At 34.8% G+C, this 17004-nt stretch overlaps 1 protein-coding gene and 1 long non-coding RNA gene across 2 annotated transcripts; one reads left to right on the top strand and one right to left on the bottom strand.

The window, feature by feature from the left end:
* Positions 1–2120: 2120 nt before the first annotated feature.
* Positions 2121–3488, top strand: LOC122054009. Its single transcript, XR_006132507.1, has 4 exons — positions 2121–2153; positions 2960–3028; positions 3258–3304; positions 3435–3488. It is a non-coding gene; the product is annotated as an uncharacterized LOC122054009 (long non-coding RNA).
* A 3548-nt stretch (positions 3489–7036) lies between these two features.
* Positions 7037–15437, bottom strand: LOC122052393 (1-acyl-sn-glycerol-3-phosphate acyltransferase-like). Its single transcript, XM_042613889.1, has 5 exons — positions 14965–15437; positions 7975–8124; positions 7811–7909; positions 7632–7724; positions 7037–7439 (listed from the first exon to the last, which is right to left on the bottom strand). Exons 1-5 carry the CDS (start codon positions 15271–15273, stop codon positions 7203–7205), a joined length of 888 nt encoding a protein of 295 aa, XP_042469823.1. The 5' UTR covers positions 15274–15437; the 3' UTR covers positions 7037–7202.
* Between the last annotated feature and the right edge of the window lie 1567 nt (positions 15438–17004).

Here is a 17004-nt window from a genome sequence, read left to right as displayed (position 1 = left end):
AGAGTAATACCACTCAACCTTATTGTTATGTCGGACTTAGTCCACCTGCAGGGTTTACATGACAATCCTTATGAGCTCCTTTTGGGGATATTATCAACCTAGATTACTAGGACACAGTTTCATTCTATAATCAATAATACACCATATAAATAATATCATTTCACTACAACAAAAATGTTAAAAAACAACACCCCTACGACAATGGTTTTAAGAGAAAGCGTTGCGTATGCACTCAAAGACAACGGTTTTTGCCAAAACCGTTGTCTTTGAACTCTCCATTAAATATAAAAGACAACGATTTTGTGAAAACTATTGTCATTGAGCAACTTCTTTTTAAAACAACAACACTTTTTACAACGGTTTATAAAACCGTTGTCTTTAAGCGCGTTTTTAGGGGCTACGACAACAGTTTTGATAAAACCGTTGTCTTTGACTTTATTCGTTTCGTCATTTTCCCCCTGCAGTTTTGCTTTCCCTCTCTCTGAAAATCTTTTTAGCGCCGTGTTTCCCGTTCGCATTCTCGAACCCTAAGAAATTTTTCATTCCCTCTCCCTTTCCCATCCCCCCACTTCACTCTCTCTATGTTCCATGGTGAGATGTGGACTGTAGTGTAAGAGTTGGAACCCTTGCTCACTGCCTGTCTAGCGATCTTAAGGTCTAAACTTGACACAAGGTGTGGTTTTACTCGCGCTTTGCTCCCATTTTTTGTCTTGTTTCTTGGGTTTCATCCTAGTTCTGCTGATGTTTGGTCTGGGAGGGCTGGATCTGCTTTCCTTGTGCTTCAGTGTTCACGATCCGGGCGTGCAACATTCTTTTTCGGCGTGATTTGTGTTATTTTGGGGCTTGCGACTTGTCTGCCATCAAAAGATGGTATTTTTATGTATTTGGGGTCGATTTATAATTTCCCTTTGTCTTTTTCCCCATATCTTTAGTTTCTCTTGGATTGATGAGATTTTTGGGGTTCCTTTAAAGAGAAAAGATACATTTATGTAATTCCAACTCATGATTGTTAGCATGTTGGCATGGAACTTGTGCCAAGAGCAGCTCCTTTTTCCTCAAGGAGAAGCCTGTGCTATGTGCAGATTATGATAATGTAGTATGTGCTTACATGTACTAATTTACATATTAACATGATTTTATACTCATACCATATAATTTGATAGAGATGCTCATATGGAACTTAACACTCTTCAGGTCATCAGCATGTGTGAAGGTTCAGCAACATATGCCTGAAAGCTTGCTGCAGAAGATTGGATAAATGTTGACGCTCTGTTTAATTAATTCTTAATAAGTTGCATAGTTGCATCAACTAGTTGCAAATATGGCTGGCAAGATTTCTTGCAAAATAACAGTTACTGGCCGAAGTGGATTTATAAGCTCATTCTCAAATGTATCACATTATACCGGATCAACATCTTTGAGAAAGACCATTGGCTTTAAGAAACTATGAAATAATTCATTGTTGTTATTCTGAGTGAAATGTGATCGATATGGTATACTCTAGATTCTCTTTTTTTTTCTTTCATGTTTTTTTTACAATTAAACTTCTTTTGTAGTCTCCAGTTTAATTAATTAGCTTACTCATAACTAAATTGCTAATTCAAATGGTCATAGATGTATGGTCAGACTACATTTCTGTGCAACCTTTTGACTATGTCGCCATTTGTTTTGATATCATCTTTTCGCTTGTTTATTATTGTTTTGCTTTGGTGATATTTTTCCATGGAATTTTTATGCACTAGTGGCATAACAAGACTAAATGATCGGGCACGCCAAGATGCTGTTGTTCTTCGACTTGGATTTCTTAAGCTTGATGGTATAACATCTTCTTTAGTCTATACTTTATCTGAATATAACAGAGTTTTCACTTGTTCTTTAGAGTTCCTTCAATATTTTTGAAGTGCTAACATTTATGTAATGTGGAAGCTCGTGCAAGGGAGGACACAAGGAAGATTGACCTTGGTGTTAAGGAAAAGGCTGCTCGGTTGAAGCATTTAGCCACTGTATGTTTTCTAGCTTAGCTTTTCCAATTTTAGCCAAAAATCTCTTTTTTATCTGCATGGCTTGATTTATTCATGCATATCTTGAAGGACAGGGCTCAATCTGATCTGAAGAGAGTAGCAGATCAACATTGGAGTGATGGGGCCTTAGAGGTTTCTCTTTTTCTGTAGTATTTAACAGCAATTATTCAGTTTCTTTAGTCGTGATTTTCTACTTTTTCCTTCATTATTTATTTGGAAAAACCATCATCAAATTTTATTTTGAGTTGTAAAGAAGATCCTCTATATTCAATATTCTGGAATGAAGATTATTGTATTATTTCTCAATCTAAAAGGAAATTCCATTCAGAATGAAACTACAGTGGCTTCATAAGAATGAAGCAATCATCTGGCAAGTGTTTTGAACCAAACTTGATAGGGTAGATGTATTTCACAGCCATTTGAAATCTTTTTTAAATGTGAGGAATGGAAGGGTATTAAATCAGAGTGGAAGAGGGAGGGAAAACACAACATGTAGGCAAAAAAAAAAAAAAAAAAAAAAAAAAACTGATGACCAACCTTTATAATTTTAAATTTTTTTTGGAGGAATGGTTACTGAATAAAACTTTAACAAGCTACCAAAGTGTTTGTTGAAATGTGCTACATACTCCATTGTAGATTGCGTCCAAGGAATATATGAAATAGTTTAGTTTTGGTTGCTGAGCTAATATTCTGCTTGTTTTCTCATAATATTGCAAGTTAATTATTGTCCATAATATTATATGTATATTGGATATCAAGTGTGGATTATAGTTTCTTTTATGAGTTAATGGAAGAAATTACGTGACTGTGTGACTATGGAGTTTGTGGAAGTTGTTATTGATGACCATAACAACCCTGTTAAAGTGTCTTTTGATATATTTATTTTACATCTAATTATAACTGTATAATTTTCTTCAAAACATTTTGAGTTTGACCAGGCCGACTTACGACGAGCTGACTTCATATTTAGACGACGTGCCATGGAAGATGCATACATGGCATTGAAGGTAGAAGATGTACTGCTTTTTTTCCAACATCGTTGTGGTGTAAGTTTAATCATGTATATTACTTGCATAAGTGTCATATGATTAACTAGTTTAAAAAATGCGGAGTCTAGTTTATATCCCATAAATTTTTTGAAATGATTATAATGTTCATTGTCCTTTGTTCTGTTGTTTTACTATAATTCAGTACACAAGATGCAAGTAATGTGAATAATCTGTCTCTCTTGTGCAGTTTATAAGAAACATTCATGACATGATGGCAAACAAATTTTACCAATTGTAAGTCTTTCACCTCAATATCAAACTTTCTTACATGTAGTGACTCCTGTTAAAATTGTTTCTTGCACACTTTTGTGTTTATATGGCATTCATGATCAATCATTCATTTTGTTGAAACAATTCCTTGTAGTCCTTCAAATGAAAGGTCTTTCTCTCTCAAAGATAAAATGGGATTCATTACACTAAAAAAGAATGGGAAAGCTCTTGATCTATTTGCAGATGAGGTCACAACAGACCGTATGCAAGCCATTCAGGTGCTTTAATGTGCATACTTTTTTGTTCTATTTTTGTTTATGAATGCTTCATTTCACATGTTATTGTTTGTTTTAGGAAGCTTATTGGACTATGGCATCTGCCTTACTGCCATCTAGTCCATGATTCTAGCACAAGTCTTATGGCTCTGAGAACTATCATCTAACAGTTTTCACTAGGATGTAACTATCTTACAACGATGAGTCTCGAAGCTTCAATGCAGCTATTTGGTGATGCTAAGGCCAAATATCCAAATCCTTATCTATTTCATCCCGGTTTCTCATAAGTGTTCTTGGTGACATCGTACTACTAGTTTTAGTGATGTATAGACACTTCTCCTCAAATGACTAATCCAATTCGAGACTTCTGCTCCATTTGAACTTGTTTAAACCAAGGAACCATGCTGTTTTCCCTTGATGCTATGCTGAACTGCCTTGCTCTTGGATTCACTTTTCGGTTATTCCACAGGAATTGAGTGTTGTCCTGGAATTGCTTTATATTTTATGTAGAATTTTCTCTTCCATTTTGTAGACATTGAGTGTTGTCATGGAATTCTGGAAATCCTTCTCTCATGTCCAGGTATTAGAGCTATACGAAATGTTTATTCTATAGTTATAGTTCAAGCAGTACTTACTACAATTATCTTTTTTCTTATATTTTATATTTTTCTTTGATAAGTTTTGTTTAATTTTTCTCTTGCAGGATGTAACTCGGGCAATTCGTGAGGCTTGAGATTTTGGATGCAAGGAGTGAGCTTTGTTAGGTTATAAATTGCCTTGCTAATGTGTAAAAGTCATATGAAGAACAGTAATGGAAAACATGTGATTTATGGTTTGATACTACTAAATTTGATGAATACAACTCATTTTGTATGTTTTGTATTGGTGGTTTGCTTATATTAAAAATATAATTGTTGTTTGGTATTATCACGTTACAACATGAACATTAAAGATAACGGTTAGAAACGTTGTAAAAAATACGTAAACTACAACGGTTTTTTTTTTTGTGAAAAGTGATAAAAGACAACGGTTTTATCAGTTGTAAAAGCATATTAAAATTATATTACAACAGTTTATAACTATTGTAAAATATAAAACGAGTAAATATTATCTACCACAACAGTTTATATCTGTTGTAAAAAGGGTCTACCACAACGGTTTATATTTGTTGTTGAAATTATCTACCACAACGGTTTTAAAACGTATCCTTCATAAATAAATTTTGAGCATATAAACAACAACGGATAAAAACCGTTGTCAAATGCCTACAAAGACAACGGATTCAAAACCGTTGTCGTAGGACAATACATTCTACAACACCCTCAGTTACAACGGATTTTTGACCCTACGACAACGGATAATATCCGTTGTCGTTTGCAGTTTTTGTTGTAGTGTTTCCCAACTTATCAGACCTATTGATTTATCGAACTAAATCACACCCTTTGATAAATTAAAGAAATGAATATTAAGTATACGTGCTTGTTATTATATCATGATTAAGAGCACACATTTCCATAATAACAAAGGTCTTGTTTTTTTATTTAGTCAGTATAAAAAGAACTTACCTTAAATGGTCCAGCTCAATACACTATGAGTGCACTAGTGTAATTTATTAATTAAGATAAACTAATACCTAATTACACTACAACCACTCCAATGGTTTGTCCCATTCCATCTCGGTTGTGAGCTACAATTTATAACTTATAAGGAACTGATAACATGATCTTCCGTGTGTGACACCACACACCATGTTATCTACAATATAAATTAATTGAATAACTACATTTAGCATATAAATGTAGACATTTAACCAATGTGATTCTTATTTCTAGATAAATATTTATATAAAAAGTTAGACTTTTAGTATACACTCTAACAAGACTTTCATTGTTTTTTAACCGTTCTCTTTATGCTATACACAACATATAATGAATCAACATGGTAGTTAAGGATATAGTTTCAACATAGGGACTCAAAATAGTTCCATGTCTCTACTGTACTGATGGTCTGATTAATAATAACATCCTTATCCTACTTGGGAGGTTCCTTTATCAAGAATTGAGACATGTTTAGTGTAGTTAGGTAAAATAATATCTTCTAATGTCATATCTTGAAGTTCAATCCAATGAACTTCTCTAGAAAGTTGATTGAAATATTTTCAATCGAAGCAGAGTGGATTCCATGTGTTAAGCATGTTACATCTCAATACTTTTTGTGATCATCTCAATAGAAGAAAATCATTTTTTAAGACTATTAATGGATAATAATCCACAATCTGTTAGAGATTGTTGTCAATGTTACAAGTGAAATTTACTGAATAAAAATTAAATTCAGTCTTATCGATTAAGATAACTTGAGCTGATAATCTCAAATTATCAGCTTAGACTGATTAGGTTGAGTTGTTGGGTTGTCCAAGCATGTGTGGGATGTCGCTCGACAAAGCCTAGTGCTCCCGAGTAATCTCGTATGCCGGAGGTCCAATAAGCTTGATTGCTTCCACTCACTCCAGAGTCCAAGTGGAAAGCTGAGTGCTCGCGAATAGGTTGTCGAGTTGGGACGTCGAATGCCCAAGCTGCCGTTCTGGACGCCGAATGCCCGTCCATTCAAGTCACCAAATGTCGAGCTCCCCGAGTCGCTTGACTACTAAGTTGACCGAGTAGTTGAGTCGCTGAGTGCGAGTCAACTAAGTAACTGAGTCACTAAGTTTGAGTTGGCAGAGTTGCCAACTCGCCGATCAGGAGGTTGAGTTGAGTGTTCAAGTGCCGAGTTGAGACGTGATGTCAAGTCGCCCAAGTGACCAATTCAAAATGGGTTGCCTAGTCAAAACAAAGAGATGTCGAAGCCTGATTTTAATGCAGTTTCCTTAGAATAGATTCGTCCCCTTAGGCAGCAGGCAGTGCTTCAAGATTACAATGGATGTCTATTGCAATGACATACTGCAATCACTACCAAGCATGGGTCAGTTGTGGCGAACCAAGCATGTATCTAATCAAGGTCATGACTAAGGAGCTCTATATCTCCGCTGTAGTAAACGGCTGAGGGTAAATTTCACCTCGACCGTTCCTGATGCGTATAGATAGCACTCACACAAGTCATCTGGCTTAGTACAATTCAAACCTTGAATTTACACCCTTTTTTGCAAGCCTGTACACGTCCACAATTTCCATGGTTGTGACTATATACAAGCCTTAATGTCACTCAACTCTCAATATATGACTAATATCTCATTCACAATTGAGTTTCTTTCTCCCCACCACTTTTCCATTCATATTTTTCCAATGTTCTTTTGATAAATTCTATAAATTTCGTAAATAAATAATAAGTGTCTACTTTCTAATGCATATGTGAATATCTTTCTACTAGCCTCTTATAGTTCTGAATATCACTACAATCACTTTATCCGAAGTGGGATAAGATTGATTGTTGTATAAAATATATCAAATTGAATCATATCAATATGAAAGACCATATAAACGGACACTACAAAGTTAAAAGAAGCTTCAGATTTACTTTTGAAACAACTTTACAACGATGCTTCACCATATAATTTTAGATCTCTATATAATGTATGACATACAGAACTAATTGCTACAATATATTCCGGGATTGCACTTGATTCTTCACTTCATAATTGTTTGGGTTTTTGCTCATGTTAATGGCTTCTGGGAATCCGGCAAGTGTTGGACGTATAATTTGTGTATCAACTCTATATACTCGTTCATCCCTCCTCCTTCCCAATCATCTGTTTTTATTGGTTGAAGGTACTTCACTGTGATTGGTGTGGGTCTCACCTTCAAACTGTTGTTCTTCCAAGCGAGATGTGTACCTGTGAACACCATTGGCACGATGGGCAATCGCGTTTGTAGTGCAATGTGCATGAAGCCCTATATGGAAGAAAGATTGACAAATTAGCAGATGAAATAGACATTGAAGCTCATATTTTGCTCATGGCTCAAGTGGAAGATCAAGATATTACTGTCTAATTTCAATGGAGAGATAAAGTTGATGTACTTGGTTCCAAATAGTTGGGACTAAATGCCATGGACCTTTGTTGGTTCCATGGAAGTGTTGTTTACCTTCTTAAATGGAAGAAGCCTCCCTGATCTCGAGCGGGTGCCTTCTGGGAAAATGATCAGCGACAAGTTGTTTTTCATAATGTCACTAGCAATCTTGGAACAAAATACACATCAGCAAAACAACATTTATTTGTTTCAAGGAAGTACCAAACTATTAGTTAAGTGGACAAACCAACAACCTCGTTCAATGATTGAATAGCTGCAGCTGGGTTTGATCGATCAATTCGGAGATGGTTTGCCAACACATAAAGTTGGCCAAATAGTGGATACCAAATGATCTGAAGAAGAAGGAATATCATATCTATTTTGTCCCGATGGCAGTTAGAAACAGCTTGTAATGTACCTCTTTTTTGGCTATGCCAACAGTTCCAGTTGGGGTCAGCCACATGACAAGAAAAATGTCAATCGGCGATGCATGATTGCAGATGTAGATAGCCCTTGTGTTGGAGAATTCAGACCCTTCAACGATAATGGGATTCCCTAAAATCCACATCTGCAACAAGTAGAATTACAGTACTTGTCAAGTAGACTTAGAAATAAGAGAACATCCCTTATGTTAAGGAAACGAACAATATCTAAAGATTGCAATTACATAAAATAATTTAAGATTGATTTCCAGCACATTACTGTATTGGCATGTAAACTTATTCCAAAGACAAATAACTTCTTCAACTATGCAAGAACAATGTCAAGAACAACTTGACTTCATCAACCATGCAAGGAAGTTATCAAAATCAATTTGACTTCATGTGACTTTTCATCAACTAAGCAAAGTTTAATTATCTTACTAAGTTCAATGAAACTCTTTATGACAAGAGTCTTTAGTATAGAAAAGAACAAAATCAAATTGTCTTGTGTTTAATAATATAATGTATTAATTGTAGAAGGATGTGGAAGCATGAATCTAAATGTATAAATAGGGGCATTGTATGATGAAGAATAACATATAGTAAACATTCCTCTTCATAGAGTCTCTCTCCTATCCGCATACTTTCTTACAAAGTCTCTTTTACATTCTTGTTTCCTCATCCTAGATCCATCAAAATTCTAACAAATCTATAATCAGAGTCATATACACCAATGACTTCGACGAGCTCCCTTCAAGTGCCAAAGTTAACTAAAGACAACTACAAATTATGAAGTATATAAATGGAGGCTCTATTAGGTTCCCTCAATGTACGAGACCTTGTGGAGACCGGCTATACTATAGCCAAAACAAGCGATGGGATTGAGCAAACTCTTAAGACGATGAAGAAAAGAGATAACCTTATTCACTATCTATCAAGGAGTAGATGAAGCCGCTTTTGAGTTGATTGCTCTAGCAACAATGTCACAAGATACTTGGGAGACATTTAAGATAGCATATGATGGAGTAGATAAAGTAAAGAAGATTCGCCTAGAAACTCTACCAGCTCAATTTGAAGCACTACAATAAGAGGCTTCAGAAATAATTTCTGATTATTTAACCCAAGTTATCTCCATTGTTCATCAAATAAAAAGACATGGCAAGGAGCTAAAAGATGTCCAAGTCGTTGAAAATATCTTAAGGTGTTTAGACTCAAAGTTTGATTTCATAGCTATAGCGATCGAGGAATCAAAAGATTTAGAGGTGATGACTGTAGAAGAGCTTATGGGATCCCTTCTAAGTATATGAACAAAGAATATTGAAGAAAAGTGAAAGAAGAACTTTCGAGCAAGCACTCCTAGCCAAATTATCATTCAAGCAGAATGAACAGACGAAGGGCTTCTACATGGAAGGGAAGAGATGGTCGTACTTCTAACTCAAATTGGTACAATCAAATCAAAAAATTGAAAATTAAGATAATAAAAAAGGACATGGAAGAGGCTATGGTGGAAGCCAAGGTCAAAGCCGTGGACGAGGTAGGAACACTGAATGGAGGTATGATGAAACTAAATCTCAATGTCACATTTGCAAGAAGTATGATCATCACTATAATGAATGTTGGTATAACACTAAAATGTAGAAGAAAAAGTGAACTTTGTTAATAAGGAGGTGGACAATGAAGGACTAATATTGTTGATGGCATGTGATGGGCCAGAATCTATCCAACATATTACATGGTTCCTAGACACAGGCACATCAAACCATATGTATGGGAGAAAGGAGTTGTTCACAAAGCTTGATGAGATGCCAATAGGCAATATCACCTTCGGAGATCTCTCACAAATGTCAATTAAAAGAAAAGGTGACATTTTATTTGAATTGCAAAATGGAAAGAAGGTATGCATCTCAGATGTTTATTATGTTCCCGATATAAAAAAATAACCTTTTGAGTATTGGTCAACTATTGAACAAATAATATACAAATGGACTTGACTTTTAGTATTCGTGATAAGATTAATAATCTTATTACTCATGTCACAATGGCCAAGAATAGAATGTTTTCACTGAAGTTAAGTATCAATAAAGAGAATTGCTTCAAGGCAAGCACTATGGATAGTTCCCCTCTTTGGCATCTTCAATATGGGCATCTAAATTTTGAGGTATTAAAGCCACTTTTAAAAAATGACATGGTATTTGGATTGCAAAAGATTGAACCATCTATGTGAAATATGTGTTGTATGAAAGCAACAGAGGAAGTCATTCAAAAAGTACAATTTGAGGTGAGCATCTTCACAACTTGAACTTGTGCACTTTGATATTCGTGGAACCATCAAACCTATCTCTTCTAGTGAAAACATTATTTTTTGACTTTCACTGATGATTATAGTGGAAAAACCTGAAGGATCAAAAACGCGACAGAGGAAAGGGGGTGAATATCACTCATTGAAAATCTTTTCTTTTATCATGAAAGCGAATGAGAATAAACAACGGAATACAATAACAAAAGAAATACAAGTGACTCAGGTGGTTACCACTTGGTTCGGAGTTTATGTCGACTCTTACTCCAAGATCCGCAATCTTTGATCGCACTGTTGGGCAATTCATTAAAACTCCTCTTTCTGAAATCTTCGTAAAAGAGGTAATTCATATAATGGAGTTTACAAAATAATATGCAAGCTAAAGTAAATATACCGACAATGAAACACAAGATGAAGAGCGTTGGAGTTTTTTGGCATCATAGGGTTGAAGTGTAAAGCAATAACACAAACAACAGAAAGATGATCGGAAGATTGCATAGAAGTTCATCTTGTTGATGCTGATCTCAAGGTCCTTTTATAGGCTTCATTTTGTCGACTGAAAAAGGGTTCAGTCAATTGATCCTTTTAGCTGACCGATCACCCTATCGATAGCCTGATAGGCGAGCCTTCCTTCTTCGTCGAGATCCGATCTTCATGTAATTAAGAGTATTACTTGAATGGTCGACTGATCACCTTAATCTGTCGACAGATCCCTGAAAGTTCCTACTTTGTTGAGATTCGAATCTACCACTATGCTTACTAAACTTGGTTCAGTCGATCGATTCCTGGATTCAGTTGACCGATCCACCTTGAATACCAAATGTGCTTTGCTCAATCTGAACTCTGTGCCATGTTAGCTTGGTTCGGTCGACCAATCCCTCTTGTTCGGTAGACTGGTCCTTTCAGTTTCTGTAAGATAGAGTTAGTTCAAGATAACAACAATATTCCTGCAAAACAGAATTAGTACAGTAATATAATGTTACATGAGTAAGAAAAAGACAGTAAGACCTATCTTGATCTCAAGTTGAAAATCTCCTAGTTTCTTTAGTTGGATCAGCGACCTAGGGTTCATTCCTTTATGGTACATGACCTCCCCATCGCTCCACCCCAGTTGATTATCTTAGTCTACCTGTCAAACATTTGGTCCTCCAGATTTGTTTGGACTTTCTCTACTTAGCGTTTGATAGCTTGATCCAGTAAGACTTTTCCTACAATACTAAATTAGCTAACAACAATAATAGTAATGAAAAATACTATGGTAAAACTAAACTTAGATTTACCAAGATCCGCTGGTCCAGTTGATCGTGCGCGGTCGACTGGAAACCTTTTGATCAACCTTGCTTGGAGTTCAATCCTCCAAGACTTCTCGTTACCTAAGCTTACCTCCCCCTAGGGTTTTCATCATCTGGCTTCACTCGTCAAGACCTAGGGTTACCTCCCCTTAGGGTTTTACTACCTGGTTTCGCTCACTAGGACCTAGGGTTATCTCCACCTAGGGTTTTCACCACCTGCCTTCACTCACTAGGACTCAACATCGTATCGGTCCACTAGGGATTCGATATCGGGTCCTCAGACCAACCGAATCCTACCTGGTTTTCACAATCTACCAAGATTTCTCTTGCTTAGCCGCGACTAGGACTTTCCTTGCCTAACCACAGTTAGGACTAGTCACTCAATAGACTTCTCACCCTACCCTTGCTAGTCATCCGGTCAACCTTGACCTGACTAGACTCTATTAAACATATTGTCAACCAAACATCAAAACTCTAGAGTCGATTGCACCAATAAAACCTGGGTATATATACTAAAAGAGAAGAAATAAGTTTTCACCAAATTTAAGTAATTTAAATATTTGGTTGAAACAAAAAGTGGAAATCAGATAACATGTCTACGAGCTGATCGAGGAGGTGAGTACATCTCATTGGAGTTTGAAAATTTTTGTAAGGAAAATGATCAACTCAATGCCCTAAACACCACAACAAAATGATGTTTCAAAAAGAAAAAAAAAAGTGAACTATTCTAAATATGGTTCAATATATGTTGAAAGAGAAAAATGTCCCCAAAAATTTTGGGAAGATATTGCTGCTTGTGATGTATATCTATTGAACATGCTTGGAATTAGAGATATCACCCTAGAGGAAGCTTGGAATTTACACAAACCAAGAGTGGATCATCTTCGTATTTTTGGGAGTATAGCATATGCAAAAGTATAAGAAGAGAAGCGGACAAAACTTGAAGATAAGAGTCAAAAGTGTATTCTCATGGGCTATTGTGAGAATGCTAGCAAGTACAAACTGTACAAAAGCTCGTGGTAACAAGAGATGTGGAATTTGATAAAAAACACGCATAAAATTGGAACAACAACAATAATGATAACATGAAGCAAATCTCATTTGAAGAAGATTATAGAGAGAAGAAAGACATGCAAGGAGAGAGTGAAGAAGAATCATCACCCCAACAAGTTGATACTTAGTCAGAAAGTGATGATCTAATCAGTCCAATTGTGAAAAAGATGAAGAGCATCCAAGACGTATATGACTTCAGCCGAGTGATTGATGCCGACTTTGCTCTTAATAATTTGTGTCTATTTGTAGGATATGATTGTATAACTTATGAAGAAGCCTCCAAGGATGCAAAGTGGAGAAAAGTAATGGAAGCAAAGATTTGTACTACAAAATAATAATACATGGGAGCTCATTTCACTTCCACAAAGACACAAAGCTATTCAAGTCAAATAGGTGTTTAAAACAAAGACAAACGTAAAAAGGAGAAGTTGAAAGGCACAAAGCAAGGTTGTTGCTAAAAGATACAAGCAAAAATATAGGATTGACTATGAAAAAGTCTTCGCGCTAGTAGCCTAGCTTGAAACAGTAAGACTACTCATCTGTCTTACAACTCAAAGAAGATGGAAGATATATCAAATGAACGTAAAATCTATTTTCTTAAATGTAAATCTTGAAGAAGAAGCCTATATCGAGCAAACAATAGGTTTTATCGTCGAAGGGCAAGAAGAAAGCATATACAAATTAAAGAAAACTATTTATAGACTCAAGTAAGCCCTTAGAGTCTGGAACTCAAGAATTGATGAGCATTTTATAAAAGAAGGCTTCACAAAGTGTCCCTCTGAGCATTCTTATACTTGAAGAAGAATTCATATGGAGATATATGTCTTTATGTGGATGATTTAATTTTTATAGGAAATAATATCTACATGATTAGAGAATTCAAGCAATTAATGGAGGAGTTTGAGATGACAGATCTAGGATTGATGAGATACTTCCTTGGCATTGAAATACAACAAAGAGAAGAGGAAATCTTTATATCACGAGAAAAATACGTCAAAGAGATTTTGAAGAAATTCTCAATGGAAGATTGCTATACTATGGATATGCCCATTGAATATGACATTAGAATGACTAAAGAAGGAGAAAACAAACTTGTGAATCTAACTTATTACAAGAGTCTTATGGGTTGCCGCAAGTATCTAACATGTACAAGACTTGATATATTATTTGGAGTTTGTTTGGTAAGCAGGTATATGGAAATTTTAAAAACTTCTCACTTATATGCAACTAAGAGAATTCCTTGATATATCAAGGGGGACAATTGATTATGGGATTCTCTATTCATCAACGAAAGATATGGAGTTTTTTTTTTTATTTCAGTGATAATGATTGGGCTGGAAGTTATAATGATCACAAGAACACTATTGGATACGTGTTTTATCTTGGTAATGTTGCATTCACTTGGTCTTTAAAAAACCAATCAATTGTTATTCTATCAACTTGTGAAGTTGAGTATATTGTTGCAGCCTCTTGTGTTTCTCATGCTATTTGGCTAAAGAGATTACTTCAGGATCTTTGATTGCAACAAGAAGCGACAACCACGATCTATGCGGATAATAAATTAGCAATTGGTTTAGGCAAAAATCCAATTCATCATGGAAGATCCAAGCATATCGATACTTGCTTTCATTTCATGAGGAAGTATATTAAATCAAAAGAAATAGAATTGCTCAAGTCAACTGATCAAGTAGCTGATATATTTATAAAGCCTCTAGAAGTGGAAGCTTTCTAATACTTAAGGAATTTGCTGGGAGTTCAAGGAAGAACAAGTTTAAGGGGGCAAATGTTGTCATGTAAATTTATTCCAAAGATAAATTGACTTCTTCAACTATGCAAGAACAATGCCAAGAATAATTTGACATCATCAACCATGCAAGAAAGTTGTCAAAATCAATTTGACTTCATGTGACTTTTCATTAACTAAGCAAAGTTCAATTATCTTACTAAGTTCAATAAAACTTTTAGGACAAGAGTCATTAGTATAGAAAAGAATAAAATCTAATTATCTTGTGTTTATTGATGTGATGTATTATTTGTAGAAGGATGTGGAAGCATAAATATAAATGTCTAAATAGGAACCTTATATGATAAAGAATAATATGTAATAAACATTCCTCTTCATAAAGTCTCTCTCCCATTCTCATACTTTCTTACAAAGTCTCTCCTACTTTCCTTTTTCTCATCCTAGATACATCAAAATTCCAACACTTTGTCTCTCCGTTGCCAGACTTTTTACTTCTACCGTATGTTAGCAGAAAGCCTTAAGAAACTGTTCTTGAATTCTAAAGGTAAAGATTCTCGAACCAGAAGACAAGGCGTAAATTGTAAATTCCTTGAATGGTTACCATGAGGCGGCCGGTGAGGTGGCCCCAGAGGTTGCCCTGCCGGATCCTCTCGTATGGCCACGGAAACAACAGGAACATTATCAGCGCCCACACGATCGTCGTCGCCATCATCGTCACGAAGCAGGCCACGATGCGGACCACCGACAAGCCCACGGTGGCCCACCCCGGGTCGTCGTCATCCCATCCGCCGCCTCCCTCTCCCACCTCCGGGTGCCCTGACGCCTCTGCCTCCGGCGGGAGCTCTTTCTTCTTGCGCTCCTGCGACGGCAGCACCGCCCTCACCAGCGAGCTCAGCAATGAGTAGTCCATCGACGCCGACAAACGAACAAGACGCGAGAACAAAGCGAAGAAGCAAAAACACTCAGTGTCGAGCCAATAATATTCACATCCACAAATTACACATTACCCATACTTCTTTCATGTATTTGCATAAAACTCTCACACTTTCAAGTAATTTGTTCCAAAGCTTTGACTCTTGACAAATCTCATGAATTAATTTATTTATTACTATATACCATATTTTTCTCTTTCTCAACACAATCAGGCTTCTTGTCCATTAATTAACATACTACCACATGTATTAAAAATTTATTTAATTATTGGAGAAGCGTACTAGATATCAATTTTTAATATGGTAAAAGATGATTTATTTATCTTAGTGTTTTACTAATTCATTTTTAGATATATATAAAATAGATAAATCATGAATGATCATAAAATATAAGGGAAGGTATATTCAGATGTATCGAATTTCGTCCCTTAATATTTGAGGTGTAAGTGGTAATTGAAAAACAATGAAGGGGTACTTGAAAAAAGTCGCTTAAATTTGAGTCAATTAAGTTATGAATTGGGAAGGTTCTGGAGGATAGTGGGAGCATTTGGTTGGACACGTGGAATGCAGGGTAATAAACTGGATAACGAAAGTGGATGAAGTTGGCTGGCAATCAGCAAAATAGTAGTGGACTGATTGGCAGATAGGGCTTGTTTGTCAGATGATTTCTGATCTGTTTTTTAATATTTGGATTGACTTAATATTGAATTTTAATTTTAATTTAAAATATTTTATAATTCTAATTTTATAATGAAATTATCGTATTATTATTTATTATATTACAATTTTATAAATTATTTTGTATTAGTATTTGTCATGTTTTAATATATTAATCTATTAACAAATAAGTGTATTATATAATATGTTAAGTTGTTACAGATGTATTTTTAAAATTTTACAAATATCAATTAATATAGTCATATACAACGGTTACGGTCACGGTCATGTATATCTATGTATCATAATTTCATATATTCATATACTTTAAATATGTGCTTTAGAAACAATATATAGAATCACGCTGTATGATTATGAATGTCTAGAACTTTAGTTTATGATTCTTAATATTCAAAACTACATGACATTGATATATTCAAAGCTACACCGCAAGAAAAAAAAAATTGAAAGATTATTTTTTTATGCATTGTCTATACGATTGAAAACGTATTATTAAAACTACTATTGTTAAAAGTTTATTAAAAAATAATGCTCAAAAAATATTATTTTTTTCTCGGAAGATAACACTTTTATAATGTTTAAAAAATGTTATTATTTTTTAAGACAACATTTTTATCATGTTTAAAAAGTATTATTGTTTTTTACAAATATTTTTATAACGCTTAAAAAGTATTGTCTTTCTTAAAATATAACTTTTTAGTAAAAGATAAATTTATTTACAAAACTGTTGTCTATTATATTTACACAACGAATTACTTAATTAAATACACCAATTAAAATATCATGAAAGTATAACGGATCAATCTTCTTATTATTGAATCAGAAATATGTCATACAATTCAAACAGAAAATATATAGACATATTCCACAAACGTTGAATCTATGTTAAATCTATATAAAAGTAAAACCCCTACATACTAGATATAATTAATAGTTCCAACATATCTTGTTTCTTGGATTGAATCTTTCTAGTAATATTACATCTTCTTATAAACATATGAGTATCCTTCTTGACAAAATAAAAATCTCAC

Source organism: Zingiber officinale, chromosome 3A (assembly GCF_018446385.1).
Source record: "Zingiber officinale cultivar Zhangliang chromosome 3A, Zo_v1.1, whole genome shotgun sequence".
Lineage (NCBI taxonomy): Eukaryota > Viridiplantae > Streptophyta > Magnoliopsida > Zingiberales > Zingiberaceae > Zingiber > Zingiber officinale.
Note: the sequence above shows the minus strand (reverse complement) of the source record. Positions and strands in the feature narration are given on the sequence as shown.